A 15,367-nucleotide genomic window follows, 5' to 3' on the forward strand; every position below is an offset into this window, starting at 1 on the left:
TAGAAAAGCACACTAATTCTACATAGATTCAGAGGTGCATAGATTCACATAATGCATAAACCCATTAGGTGAACAGAGTTGAGGAAAGGAAAAAGAGACAAGACAGATGAGGGAGGTAGAGGCGATGGCCAGGGCATAAGGCAGGCCATATTACTTAGTTTCAATCTTGTATCAACAAAAACATGTTAAGACCACAACAGCTGCATAAGTTAGGAACCTCTTTTTACCTTAATTCACACTCTGTATTACACTCCTCAAAAACATCTGGTACAGTGGGTATAAGTTCACATCTTTGATCAGACACTACTGCATGATCACTTTTACGTATGCATGTCATTCTTCTTCTTCGAATACCTTGAAAAGGAATCAAAGAAAGCAAATAATGGGATAAAATAAGAGTGCCTTTTTACACTAGTAGATTCCATTCAGCCTGTAAAAACTACCTCTTTATACAACCTAATAATTGTATAGAGGAGATTCTGCACAAACATGTTGCTGACTACATTCCAGGTGTGAACAACCTTGTCCCGGTCAGCCCTGCCATTTCCCAGGTGTACTACAGTGGTTTTACAAGGATATCAACTTCCAGAAAACTGCAATGAGCAACAGTCCGTTTACTCAACAGGCTAACTACTCCAAAATGGATCACCTCTGCCCTTTTCTAATTGTCAAATTTGCAAACCACCATGTTAACTTAGAGGTTATGATCCTTTTCTTTAAGGAATCAGAAAACTGGATCACAGTGTACCTAAAAGATCTGGAGTGCTGGGAGAAGTACCACAGCTGACACATGCTGAGCTTCTCTAGCATATAAGTATGTCTACAGCCTGACTCAAAACCAGAAGAAACTCACCATCACAAATCTACAGGCTAATAGGAGTACCTATCAAAAATCTGTGTAAATACACTTCATATATATATTTCATACATACTGTGGTTTTATCTTGACACTCGAATGGCCTGTAGAATAACAGACATATTTTAAAATGTATTTTTAAATAGCTTTACCCCATGCAGCAGATAACCAAAGAAGAAAAATAAATATATATGAAAGATACTTGACAAATCAGTGGCCACCTGGAAACATGATAACAGAAGTCTAATACATATTAGTAGGAATACAATACCATTTTCTAATGATGCATTAGACTTGATTCAACTGGTGTTTTTTTATAAACCACTCCTAAACAGGCAAAAGAAAGGAATACAAATGCAGTTTTCAGCATAGAATTCCACTTCATGAATGCTGAAAATAATAAAACAAAAGCAGAATCCATTCCTGCCCTTAAAGGCTCTGCACACCTAAAGTTTACTGACAGCACCAAGTCCCTTCCTTACAAGTACGGATGAAAAATCCAAGTACTTAAGACTAATCCCTTTGTAAACGCCGTAAGGTCTTTGGTTCTGGTAACAAAATAATTCACAGTACCTTGGCACATCCTGCTGCAGTCTTGCCAGGGTCCATAAGGATCCCATGTATACAGATCACTTCTGTCTTCTATTGGGATATTGAAGGAATAACGCACATCAGGGTTGTATAAATTCCCTACACACAAAACCTTAATTGAGATAAAATGATAGCTGTTTTTCAATGAATTTGAACATAAAATTACAAAGAGAATGTTCATGTAGCAAAGTTTTAAACATGAAAAAACCAAACACACACCTGTAAGGTTAGCTCTTCTTCGACTCTGTCAGTGCTGTTAATTCGTTCTATTGTATGGTTTGAACCACTGTACTCAAAAATGGCTCCTTGTATATTGATTTCTCTTTTTGACATGCTCACAACAAAATTTCCATTCAAGAGAAAATTTCCATGAATATCAGATAAAGCTAAAAGTAAAACAAAATATTGGAAATAAAGCATCTATTTAATTAAAAGGTTCTAACAATGAAAATTCTTAATACTATAATCTTCTCATTAACACTTAGCTTTACTTTAGTCCATGTGCAATATTTTAAAGTTATATCAAACAGTTTCTAATGCATTAATTCAATCCTAACCATCGTTAACTTTCACCTGAGCAGTTGTCATGGATTTCTCTGTAATAACAACCCAACTTCAGTAACATTTGTTCTGCTAAAAGGTTGACTGCACATGCAGTCAACTTTTAAATTTGGTTAGGTTCTCCTACTGTAGCAGGAAACAATTATTATCTGCACTTCTGGCCTATTCTATAGCCCAAATTCTTGTATTTGCTAGAGCTACTTTTCGTGTAGCGGCTTTTTAAAGTAAATTTTAAAGTACAAACAAATTATTAATAATTTATAATAATAATTTAATGACCAATTTACATTACTAAAGTTTACTAATAAATTAAAAATGAAATTTAAAAATAAAGTAAATTTTTTAGTAAAGGAATGCTATCAGGCTTTACTACCTTTGAAATGGTAGCTAGTACCAGGGGGTGAGGGTTGTTTCTGTGTCCTGCAAGATGCACGTGCAATAACAGGTCAAATGGGCAGGGAAAACATATGGAAAACTCTGCGGTTTGTTGAATAGGATAGTAACGAAACAAGAGACAAAATCAAAAATGCACTCATATTCTTTTATAGATATAATGTAAGTACTATGAAAGAGAACGACCAAGATTCATGGTACAATGTGCTTATGAATTTTTGTTCCTCTCGTATACTTGCAAATCTGTAAACGTGATCTTTATACTCAGACATGATAGAAAAAGAGAAATGGGAGACAAACTAGTGAGTTTGCTGAAGGTCAGACTGCTTCATTTATAAACGAAGTGTACGCTTCCAAGATTTAAAATCATACATTCCTGCATTATTCCTGATTTCACTTGTAGAGTTTTAATTAACATTGACACAACAAAGTAAAAAATTGACAAAGTCATGCAATGTGCTATAATTCCTATTCTCTGACAAATGAACACACGCATTCAAGAATTAGAAGTCTAACATCATCTCACTCATTTTTCTGAAAACTAGTATCTACAGAGAGATTCATGCAAATGATGATACAGTGTAATCAGATATTTGCTCTAAAGACTTTTACCAGACTTCTGATAATACATGCCTAGAGATGAGCTCTGGCAAGAGAATAAAATCTATTCATCAAAATTATACACAGGAGGCTTTTACCTAGGTAGTTGTCATCTTCCGGTTTCCCTGAGTAGCTGTGCTGCCGAATATCAATGTTTGTTGCTCCTTTGGGAATATTTACTACAACATTGTAACCTGCAATATAATTATTCACAAATTAATTCTACATGAAAATAGTCAAATACTAGTATATATGAACTTATAACTAGTTTTATTCACAAAACCCTAAAGTACACCAGTGACAACTGCTGCTGACTGCCCGCTTCGTTTAGGAAAGGAAATGCGACTACCTTCATTAATATGAAATTTCTTTGTTGGTGGTTTTTGTTTTGTTTTGTTTTTTAATCAGTTAACTGATCTTTGATATTCCTAACTCTTCAAAATTCATTCCTGTTCTCAGGAATGTGAATTCAATTCTTCACCAATAACATGAGTCCAACCTACTCAGAAAAATCTCTAGAGAGCAGCACTACTCCAGAAAGCAGTCAAGTATAACAAGTGGAACTCAAGAAGCCTCCTCACAATTTAGCCACAGAACTTTTCTACAATAAAATGAATAAATTGCTTAATAAGACATATGCTGACTCCCTGATTATACAGTTCAGTTAGCTTTTCTCACAGCACTCAGGAGTCCTAAACACTCAAATACTGCAGTATTGCAGACCATACACATAGGTAGATATATTAGATAAATTAGCCATGCTTGATCCACATTCTGATACTTCAAATGTTACCCTAGTGCTCTTCTTTCAAAATACAAATGATTCACAAATGAGTCATCTTTACCTCTGACTACTATAATGGTAGCCTTGTCGTAATGTAACAAAATATCATCAAAATCTACTTTTTAAAACTGTTGCTCTGCACATAAGCATAGGTTTAAAAAAAGCTGTTTCTCACAGATGCTACTCACAAATTCAAATGGATTCTTATGTCTAAGAAAAAACTGGGTGTGGCAAAAATTGAAGAGAAATAACAGAAAAAAACATGCAGTCTGATGTGTTAATATAAACTTAGCTAGATTTTCCACCTATTTTTCTGGGTTTAACAGCCTTGCCATGATTTAACTTTAGTTACTTGGCAAACCTCTGCAAGTAAAGATTTAAGTGGCAATATCCTTTTCAAATTGTGCTGGGTTTGGCTGGGATAGAGTTAATTTTCTTCATAGTAGCTAGTATAAGGCTACATTTTGGATTTGTGCTGGAAACAGTGTTGATAACACAGGGATGTTTTAGCTACTGCAGTGTTTACACATCCTCAAGACCTTTTCTGCTCCTCTTCCCACCCCACCAGGGAGCAGGCTGGGGATGCCCCAGGAGCTGGGAAGGGAAACAGCCGGGGCAGCTGACCCCAACTTACCAAAGGGATGTTCCATAGCATATAGTGTTGTGCTCAGCACATAAAGCTGGGAGAAGATGGAAGGAAGGGGTATTTGTAGTGATGGCATTTGTCTTTCCAAGTAACCACTACACATGATAGAACCCTGCTGTCCTGGAGATGGTTGAACACCGTGGGAAGTGGTGAATGAATTCCTCGGTTTGCTTTGCTTGCATGTGGGGCTTTTGCTTTACCTATTAAACTGTCTTTATCTCAACACATGAATTTTTTCACTTCTACTCTTCCAGTTCTCTCCCCAGTCCCGCTGGGGGGGTTGTGTGCGTGTGTGTAAGTGAGCAGCTGCGTGGTGCTTAGTTGCCATTTGGGGTTAAATTATGCCAAATTTCACAATTCATTAACTTCCCAGTGACTTTTAATCTATAAAACCAATGCCATGTATTTAAAAGAACATTTAACCTAATCACAGGTCCATCGTATTTACCAGCTGGGGGCAGCACTGCAATTGCAAATTGACACACCGCATGCTCTAGATAAATACAGTGGTCAATCTTGATTTATTGCAAAGAAAACCAAAAGACACTCAAAAAAGCCCTTCATCTTGTACACTGAAGACCTTGTAGTAACAGATTGACAGAAGACAAAATATGGGAGGAAACTATAAACAAAACTGCATAACACATTGTCAGTGATAGGAGAATAGTAAAGGCACTGAAAATTATCACTTTCCAGGAAATTCTTAGATATTCTAATTTTATGCAATAATAATAGCCAAATAATAATTATGTGTACATAATTAGGTTACCATTTCCTAAACTGGGAGGTAAATAAGGTAGTATTTCACTGTAATGAATTTCTAATAATTGTTTAACTACTGTTTAAACATTGAATGACAACATTATAACTGTATGACTACAAGCATGCACCACAGGCTGCTATTGCCTAATTCCAAATTTTGCATTAGTAAAATGATTCGTGTCAGTATAGAAAGGGACTAGATGAAGTTAAAAGGATAAGATTAAGAGCATGGATTTTGGCATACTTATTTTGTGATCCTAACTCAGAACTCTTTTGGAAAACAACATTTCCTCAGAGTATTTTCAGTCATTAGTCTAGGGATATCACAGAACTCCCATGGACACTGAAGTTTTAGTGATCAGCTGACTACAGCCTCTTGTTTGCATTGCTGCACACCACACCTGCGTGATAATCCCAAAGGTTACACATACCATCCAGCAGTATAATTCACTATCATCTTTTATATGCTATAATTCCAAGTGAATTTAAAACATTTAACTATGCTTAACACCAAAATAATAAAGAAAGGTTTTCCTCATCCCAAAATGTGTCAGTTTTTCTCCCCTCCAGCTTCAGTAAAAAGGAAGTAAGTCTGTGACAACGCAGAGAGTGACGTTCTCAACCATATCTGTATAAATGGAAGTTTTATGCAGCAGTCACCATCATCAACTGTATTCGTGACAAAATTCATGTGCTACCTATAAGCATAAAGGTCTTTCACAGTGGTGAGAAACAAAACCACTGACAGCCCTTTACTCAGAATTATTAAAATCATACATTCTTTTCCCTTAGTGTTTTGACCGCATGTTCAGAAATCCAGTCTCTATTAGCTGACTGTGTCTTCTTCCATCTTCTTGGGAGAGACACAAAAAAGTGACTATGGGAAGGGTAGCTATATCCAACCTTTACAGTTTTTGGTACTTTTGCTTGGCTCAAGCCCTCTGCCAGGAAAAAAAAATAAAAATAAATTTGTTCGACCATTAATTCCTTTGTTCTATAAAGATCCTACTTGGCAGCTCTCGAGGTATCATTTTCACTTGGCCTGAGGTCTCTTTCAACCAGTGAAGTGGCATGAAGGAGCATTTAGGAATCTGTTATTAACCCGGAGACTTCTGTCCATGTTCTACACTCTAACTACTTAACTGCACCACTAATCACATACAATAAATAGTCTCTCCATACCTCTCAGAAAGGACTACAGATAGAAAAACTACCAGTAGCTCTATTAAAGAAACTAAATCAAAGAACTAGGAATCACCAGGATTAGTCAGAATTCTCTCATTCACTGCATGCCAATGAAGAGGAAAGAACATAAACATTGCTGTCCATATTCTCTGGAAAAAGAAAGCTCACATTTCACAGGCTATCTTTTCCACTGCAGGAAAAAAGGAACCTCATCAGCTGCTCACAGCACAGTCTTCTTGCTATTTCTTTACACAACCAAAAGGAGACATTGGAATAACTCCTTCAGCTGCACCGTTTCAGATGAGAGAATGTGAAGTAGGAAGCATTCCTCCTTTCAAAATACTTTTACGCTCATGGTATATTCTATTCATATCTTTCGTTTTGACCTTAAAGCAGTATGGCTTTTTCACCTTTAATAGGTTAGTATGCCACAGTGTTTGCCTCTGCACCCTTGAGAGGGTACGTGACCAAAAATCAGAGAAATTTTTTGTTGACAGCAGCCCTAAAGAGCATACTTCCTCAAATGTAAAACATAATTTCTAAGCCATACTGAAATGTGCATTAAGATTAAAACAAAACAAACCAAACAAACATACCATAACGAGCACTGTTGAAAGTACCTGCAAGAGTCTTACATGAAGAATTATCACCGCCACAGACTCCACATTTGTCTCTCCTTGCCTTGGAATTCAAAACGTGATCACAGCCTGCTTGCTACAAAATAAACAAATAAATGAAAAATGACAATAGCCCTGTGTCACTCAGCTCAGTAATACAACAAAAACAACGTAAGCTTCCCACTCCCCAAAACCATTCTTATTCACTGTATATATCTGGTCTTCCTTCATGAAAAGCCTTCTATTATTTTGGGTGCTGTGATGTAAGGGCAAAACACAATAGTGCTGTTGCACTAAGAATGTAGTCAAAGTCCAAATACACTTAGTACGTCAAGAACTGTAAAAAATAAGTAACAGTGTGTAAAGATTTGGTATTTAAGAAAAATCAATATAGTGTATACAATTTAAGTTAAATTTAGATTAAAAACTCTTGGAATCCCAAAAGCAGTATATATGTGTGCATGGTCATCATTTCTTTTAAAGTCTGTCATTACTGCAAAAGAAGCAAAGGAATACACTGAGACTATACTGGTTAAACTAGCATAAGTACCATTTTTGTTTCTGTATCTTTACTTAAACGTCCCTTTTTTAAAAATTATGATTAACTGAAAATTCTCTGCTATCTCCTCTTTCCTCTTGCTTCAATGCCATAAGAAAGCTACATTTTCAGATCATCATAAATTTACTCAGTTTCACTGCAACCAGCAAAACCTCAGCTTGACAAAAGTCTTGAGTTGTTATAACACAGCACCTTGTTTCTCCCAAGAAAATCCTATGGCACTTCCATAACTGCTATTAAGCAAAGAATGCTTAAAGGATCCCTTTCAAGGGTCAGTTCCTTCAGACTTTGTAATGAAATAACAAATACATAATTTATCTGCCCTTAGATATTATACTTTTTTTCTTTGATAGCAGAAATATGATGGCAACAAACATGCAGCGTGTTTCTTTTCTCCCTTTATGCCAATATTAGATCAGTTTCTCTTTGCTCACTTGCACAATATTAACTCTCTCACATATGAGGCTTAATGAGGAAAGACTGTGGATTTTCAGATTCAACTGTTTGTTCTTCACTTAATTGCCTCCATTTCCAGATCTTTAATTTGGTAGGGATTAAAATCAGCTTAAGTAAATTCAAAACATCTTGCTTTACATGTTTTCAGTAATGGTTATTTGGATGAATATTTAATATCTAATTTACCATCTGCTAAAATTGATTTTAAAAATTAATAAGTTTAGATTTAAATACCCTGCATAAGCCTTGAACACAAAGGTCATTGGTTTCTGCTCCACAGGGAGTACCATCAGCAACTCTGTCCTTCAGCTGATAGTAGGAAGTTGTTCCAGAAACTCGGCAAAAAAGTTTACAGCGATCTTTCATAGAAACTGGAAAGAAAATCCAACAGGTTTCTTGTCTATTTAAAAATTTTTGTTAAAGTAACATTTATATTTCATTTATTGAAAAAATTTACAATCACTTACTACCACTGTACTTTGGAAGCCAGCGAACAGCAGATGTAAGACCGTTGATATTAAAGTGTTTGCCATCAAATTCAGAGCACTGTTGCTCCCGGAAGTCTTTTTTGCCTTTTGGACATGAATCAGTATTACACGATCGAAACTTCATCCTGCGGCCAACACAGTACTTTCCTCCACTTCTTGGTCTAACAAAAATAGGTAAATGTAAAACACACTCAGTTTCTAAAACCAGCTTTCCATGGAAAGCAGCTTGAGCCACTGACTGAAGGGGAAAATCACACACAGCATTCTGTCATCTGTTACTGACTTTGCCCACAGACACTCTCATCTTCTATTTACATTTACACCCAAGAGAAGGAAATAAAAAGTCCATGTAAAATACTACTGCTGAGGTAGGTGGTAAATGTTTATTAATGTATATTACATTTGTATTTCTCCTACAGTCATAATTATTTTGTCTGGGAAAAAAAAAGCATTATTAACACTTTTACCAATTTAGCTGAGAGTACAGCCCTATTTCTACAGAAGCAGCACCTCCTTCGGTAAGTTGAAAATATTATTTCACAGAGTGACAGAGAAAGAAGACAGAGTTAGGAGCTGCCACACTCTTTTCTGTAGTCGTAATATCAGTTTCAGTTTGAGGATCAAAAGAACTAAAAAGGGAAAATTTTGGAAAACAGCCTCCCTATATACTGTAAAGTCTAAAACCCATTTCCTAACTCTTATATATCCCGCTACACATTAATTCAGTACTACTTAGTTTCCTGGGGAGGAAAAAAACCCAAACAAAAACCAACCAAAAAAAAGGCATACTGATATTATCCTTTGCTACAGACTGACAGAGGCATATCTAATGGGAATCTAGCCTACCACCTCTTGTTCATCATATATAAAATAACCTGGGGTAGTTAGATTGAGGTTCATTTATCCCACTGATAATACCAAGATGACATAACTTCCTAGAAAATCCCTGAAACTACCCAGGCTGTAGCTATGGCTCTTTTTCTGGAGAAGTTCCCATTGACTTTTATGACAAAGAATGAAACCCACACTGAATTATTCAGTCAATGGAAGCTTCTCATCATAAAGGTGAAAAGGCCTTAAATCAAAGCAAATCAAGTGTTTCACTAAAAATTTTACTAAGCAATGTCTCTATTTCTTCTTGAGGCTTTAACTCCAAAGAAAGCATCTCAATGTTTAAAGAAACTCTCAGCATTTAGAGTAAGGCTAGAAAAAAAAGACCCTGACAAAGTAAGACTGTAGAAATACCTATAAATATGAATGATATAGCTGAGAGACAAGAGCAATCTAAAAGTTCTCTGCATATTAGAGTCTGTTGATTTATCTCTCTTTTCAAACATGGTTGAAACAAGTACTTTTTATTGATGCTTTGACCTAATTTGCACAACCCACAATACCTTCAATTTGTTTTGAACCAATCCATTAAGTCGGAATTTCTTCATTATGCAGTAATGTATAACAACAAAAAAAAACATACTCTGGCCTATTACACAGTCTGATGCTGCTCTTGATTCCACCTCCACAAGTTCTTGAACACAAGCTATAAGGTCCCCATGGACCCCACTCTCCATCTACAGGACGCATCTCCATTTCTCTGTTCACACAAATTCCATGGCGGCAGTGCTGCACAGTTGACAAAGAGAAGACAATTTGTGAGTCAAGCAAAAGATTACTGTATATTTTAGGCACAGAAAGAACAAAATTTAAGAGCTTACTGCTCTTAATCTCGGTTTGGACATGTTCAAATTCCTTTAAGATATCTTAACCAGCAGTCATATTTTCCAAAATGCTGTCTAGAGTTCTTTGCTCTTTATGAAAGCTACTGGATACTGAATATATTTTAGGGCTTGTCACTTTATTCAAATGCCTATATAAGAATCTCAAAATCCTTGAATTCCTGATGTTTTTGTAATTCTTAGAACAAGATACTAAACTGCAGTGTCTATTCTGTTACTTCAGATTTTAGTCCTGATGAAAAACTACCTGAAAATTCACCTAAAGGTGAAGTTTTATTTCATCTGCTGGGATTTACACTATTCAGACAACAAACATTGTAATACTATTCTGTTGTGGTCATGTCAGTTCTTCACCACCCTGTATCTGTAAACTGTTATTATTTATTGAAAGTGTAATTATTAGCTTTTTATTTGTTCCCAGAAGAATCAAGTGATCAGTCCTCTGTTTCTCAGTATTTGTTATCGAAGTCCCTGACTCTGCAAATATTTATCCACTTCAGTGATTACTCAAAAATGTACATGACTAAAAAGAATAAATGAGAATCTTAGGATTGGTGCATGTGTGACTTTTTTCAAAGAACCTGCAGGAATTACCAGCATTAATCCTATTGATGACTTATGGCATCTGGAATTCTAATTCACTTGTATGCTTTAGAAAATCCCAAGTGGTATATTTGATCACAGCATAGTGGAATAGTTTATATACTAAACAAGGATATTTACAAGATACTAAAACGTCAGCACTGTATCTCCTGCTAAATTCTGTGTGGATAATGTGTCCTCAACTTTGTCCTTGACTCCATACACCCTCTGAAGCATCAAAGACTGCCTGCATCTGGAGACAAGACACTGGGCAGAATTGACTACATGGGGTCAGTGCTCACACACAATAGAGAGAATTCTTTATTTTAGATGACTGTTTGCAGACTCTGGATTAGACTGATCATTAGTTTTGTTGTCAGGACAGATTATCCTAATCGTATTGACAGGGAATGGCTTATTCCATCTTTCCCTGCAGAACATAGATGGATCACTCACTAGAATTATCAGAACAGATTACTTCAACTCAACTGCTTGTTATTTCTGAAGCTTAGGCTTTGCCTCTGTGACACAAAACAGCTTTGAATTAGCTTAAAGTCTAGAAGGATTTTGGTAACTAAAGTCTCTGGCACATAAATCTATTTAAGAACCTCTGACACACAGAAAATAAATTAACTCAAAGATTTAACCCTTTTTTAAAACTAATTTAATGATTCAAATTTGGGATCAATGAACCTACAGGTACCCAGATTTATACTGAGGAGTCACCTGCTTATAATAAGCAGTTTGACTCTTACCTAAGGATTGAACTATAATGTGATAAACTCATTTCAGGTACTTCCAACTTACCTTATAGCTAATTAAACTTGCTAAATTCCCAGAAAAGTAATTTTTAAAGAAATTATTAATGTGTTAATTGCCAGGCTATGATTCTACAGTTCTATGAATCAAGGAGAGTGATAGATGGATGCGAGGGAAAAGGGACTCCAAGTTCACTCGTACTGCCTGTATCTTCCAGACTGCTCCCAGAGATACACGTTTTTTGAAGATGGGGCAAAGACTGCAATGTTGATGCTCAGTGTATGAGAACACAATTTCATGCATTGGAGCCCCAACTATTAATCTATTTCCAGACATCAGCATGTTTCCACAGGTGCTACTGGTAGCTGCTGATGCTTCTAAAAGGAAAGATGGTTGAACACTGAAAACAAGCATGAGGAGAAAGTGAAAATGACAAAGCATTGCAGAAGTGGACACAATGGTCTGTATTTTCCCTTCCAAATATCCTATTCTATTGTTCTGATTTCTTTTTTGCCCTACAAAATACAATTTCTTCATCCCTGATATCCTGACAGGGTTCTGAGAATGACTATGAGCCAGTGAATAGCACAGGAAGAGAAAGCTGCAGTGGATTGAACATGGGAAAGGAAAATAGGCATACCTGGTCCCACAAAACAGGTGAAAACTAAACACAGTGCTGCAGCACAAGACCAGTTTGCTATAAAGCGTCTGGCCTGTAGCTGAGGTCTGAGCATGAACTGTCTCAAAGTAGATTCCAATCAAGTAGAGCTGGGAAAGAAGCATCAATCTGAAGTTACACAGATTCAGCATATAACCATATGAGTAGGGAGTAAAGATGATAACACCCACTCAGATGAATGCCAACGTCATAAATCTCAAAGCTGTTTTTTTCTGGCTGTATTTATGCCTATTGATGTTCCCATTCATTTGCTTGAATGAATGTACTGCTACAGACCTCACTCTGCCTTGTCTGCTGCAAGTGGATGTAAGGAAACATTTAGTTGCATATTTGACCTATGCTCTCCATCTTTTTCCTTTAATACACATAGTCAAGAAAGCACATTGCTCGAAGAACCTAGACAAGAAGTGGGGCATTGAGAATATAACGACAGCAAAAATAGACCGGCTAGTAAAATGACTAATGACTATACAAGACATAAGAAAGGGAGCTTACAGAAATGTCTAAGTTGCAACTATGTTAGCTCAGGTGTGTGTAGCAAAGATTCTCAAACAAGTCTACAGTTAACACTCAGATGATATTACCTACAAAACCCACAATACTGTAATAAATTTTTCAACTTTTTTTTTGTAAAAAAAAAAATCTATGCATTTTATTTCTCCCTTGATATATTCCCACAGAAAACTTTAAATCTTTCTGAAACCACATCTCATCAGGAAAGTATTTCACAAAAAAATCCCCGTTTATAGTAAAATTCTTGGTTTGAGCCCTTAAACATACTCTACTCTGCTTTTGCAGTTGAAAAGATCCACTGCTGCTTCCCAGATGGTGAGCATATCCCTCTATCACCCAACTCTGCTAAAATCCATCCAAATTTTTCATACTTACTTTACATATATATACCTATAATTAATTATGCTTTTAGATTAACTATCTTCATGTATTACACTTATAAGGTAGTCAAGCATTGCAATGATTTTAAAAGAAATCAATACATGGGTAATAACCTACCAACTGAAGTACAGCTCTTACTTCAGAATCAGACTCATACTTTTACTGATCAAAGCAATTTTTTGTTGGTCTGCATCCCCATTCTCAGTTGTCCCTGTATCCCTCTCTTTATGTGGCTATAAAGGGATTAGGATGAAATCTTAATTCACTCAGTAGCTATTCTAGATAATTTCAGAGACACTAGCTCAATATACGATATATCTATACAGTGAATAGAAGTAAGAAACATATCTCTAAAGGCAAATACTTTCCAATCAAACTGTGATTTGTATCATGTGGATTTCTTCTTGCTGCTAAGCAGCTTTTTCTGCCACTTGTATGTCCAGTGTTTAAGTAGCAAAATGACACTGTGAAGAACAGTTCCAGGACATGGAAAGGTTTGGGTCAGAATGACATAGATACTTCCTACCTGTTCTTTCCAATGTCCAAGGAATTAATTGAATATGAGCCTATTTGTGTAGCGCTCAGGAATCCAGGCAGGATCCCAGTGCAATTCTTTTAAGTGTATCAAAAATAATTATTAAAAAAAAGACATTTTATTGGGTATTTTCACTGTAATTTTCATTGCCAAAAAAAGACTTGTTCCGAGAATGCCACTCCTAGAAGATAGATGGCTGCACCAACTATTCTTCTTTGCAGGTTTTGGGTTTATTTGGCTCAGTTGTGCATCACCAACTACAACAGATGAGTTAACCATTACTGGAATATCACATAAACTACAATGCTAAAAACTGCATCACTTCATTTTACAGAAGCCATGATTCTGAGACAGGTGTAAGCTGGAGATAGATACGTGTAAGTAGAGTTTGTCTATCAGTTGGCTTGTAACCAATTTGCTTACACATAATAGTGTAGATCTTTCTTTTCCATAATACCACAACTTACTACTCCTTTTAATTCTACCCACTAATAGTATTTTGTTGATGTTTGTTTTGTTTGGGGCTTTGGGGGAGGAAGGTGGGGGTATTCTAAAATCTGAACAGAGATGCCAACGTGCCAAAACCTGAATCACTCTCCAAACTCACTACTTTGGAATTTCAGAAAGAAAGGCAAAAAACACCACCAAAACTTCCCAAGATTCCTATGCTTAAGGTAAGGAGAAATCTGTCGTACTATCCCAGAGTATAAGTGTAAGTAAATTCCTCACTACAGAAACCCTTGACTGGAACAGTCTCCCCCAAAATAAAAAAAAAGAAAAAGGTAGTAAAAGAAAAGAAATCAACTGAAAGCATAATCCAAGCAGATGATACCAAGAGCCTGCTGGTCCACAGAAATTTCCAAGTACAAAGAAATTTCTGACTAGGATGCAATAGGAAAATCTAAGAGGAAGTGAAGCAAAAAGATCTGCTCCAAGTTGTTCACATTTCCTAAACATCCATTAAATTAATTCCTACCTGCAACGTGATGGTAACTAGAATTACAATAGTTAAGATCAGGAAGCCAAGCTAATTAAAGCAGTCCAGCTGCTGTCTCAATGGAAAATAACTCTCTTGTATATCTTGTAATACATAGGGGCCTCCTCTGGTATCTTGGTCCTCAACACAGTATATAAATACCGTTATTCCCATGATTTATTGTGTTTTAAATTTGTACATACAGCTTATAACATCACAACTAAAATTGCAACCATGTATACAAAATTCATTGTGGTATCCAGTGAGCAGGCTACTTTTGACTAATCATACAGTTCTTAATTCCAAAGATACTCCAACGGTAGCTTTGATTACAGAGCTAAGGCAGAAAAAAAGCACTAATAATTTACTATTTTTCATGCCATTGTTCCTCATTAAACAATAAAAACAATATTTTAATAAAAATGTATATTGTAGTTATCTTATATACTTGTATTTAGGAAAACAATTCAGGAATGCATACCTTTGTATTTAATAATATCTCTCACAAAGAATATCAGAAACACTTTCAAGCAGTGACTAATGTAGCCCTATGCTGCATAGAAATTCACGCCTGCAAAACTAGTAAACGTTTACATATAACATGCCTAGATATATGTAGATATATTCACTATCATTTTGTCTCTGAAGTACCAATTAGGCCAAAGAATTTAAAAGCTGCATCCTCTGCTTCAGGGAAGGTCTGCATGATGT

General features: G+C 36.0%; 1 protein-coding gene across 3 annotated transcripts in view; it reads right to left on the reverse strand.

Moving 5' to 3' along the window:
* ADAMTS20 (ADAM metallopeptidase with thrombospondin type 1 motif 20) overlaps positions 1-15,367 on the reverse strand; it is an 88,605-nt gene that overhangs the window by 39,767 nt on the left and 33,471 nt on the right. For 2 of the 3 annotated variants that reach the window (XR_009963549.1, XM_062612447.1), the window contains exons 12-19: positions 9,973-10,118; positions 8,478-8,659; positions 8,245-8,381; positions 6,975-7,092; positions 3,100-3,195; positions 1,667-1,833; positions 1,430-1,559; positions 228-354 (exon numbers count right to left, since the gene is read on the reverse strand). Coding sequence is in view for 2 of the 3 variants with exons in the window: in XM_062612447.1 (XP_062468431.1) it covers positions 228-354; positions 1,430-1,559; positions 1,667-1,833; positions 3,100-3,195; positions 6,975-7,092; positions 8,245-8,381; positions 8,478-8,659; positions 9,973-10,118 (1,103 nt within the window). In the remaining variant the exon portion in view is untranslated. The remainder of the gene's footprint in view (positions 1-227; positions 355-1,429; positions 1,560-1,666; positions 1,834-3,099; positions 3,196-6,974; positions 7,093-8,244; positions 8,382-8,477; positions 8,660-9,972; positions 10,119-15,367) is intronic. The other variant, XM_062612457.1, reaches the window with a different exon arrangement.

This window comes from Pezoporus occidentalis, unplaced genomic scaffold, assembly GCF_034315485.1.
Source record: "Pezoporus occidentalis ecotype Australia unplaced genomic scaffold, CSIRO_AGI_Poc_V1 ctg100, whole genome shotgun sequence".
Classification (NCBI taxonomy): Eukaryota; Metazoa; Chordata; class Aves; order Psittaciformes; family Psittacidae; genus Pezoporus; species Pezoporus occidentalis.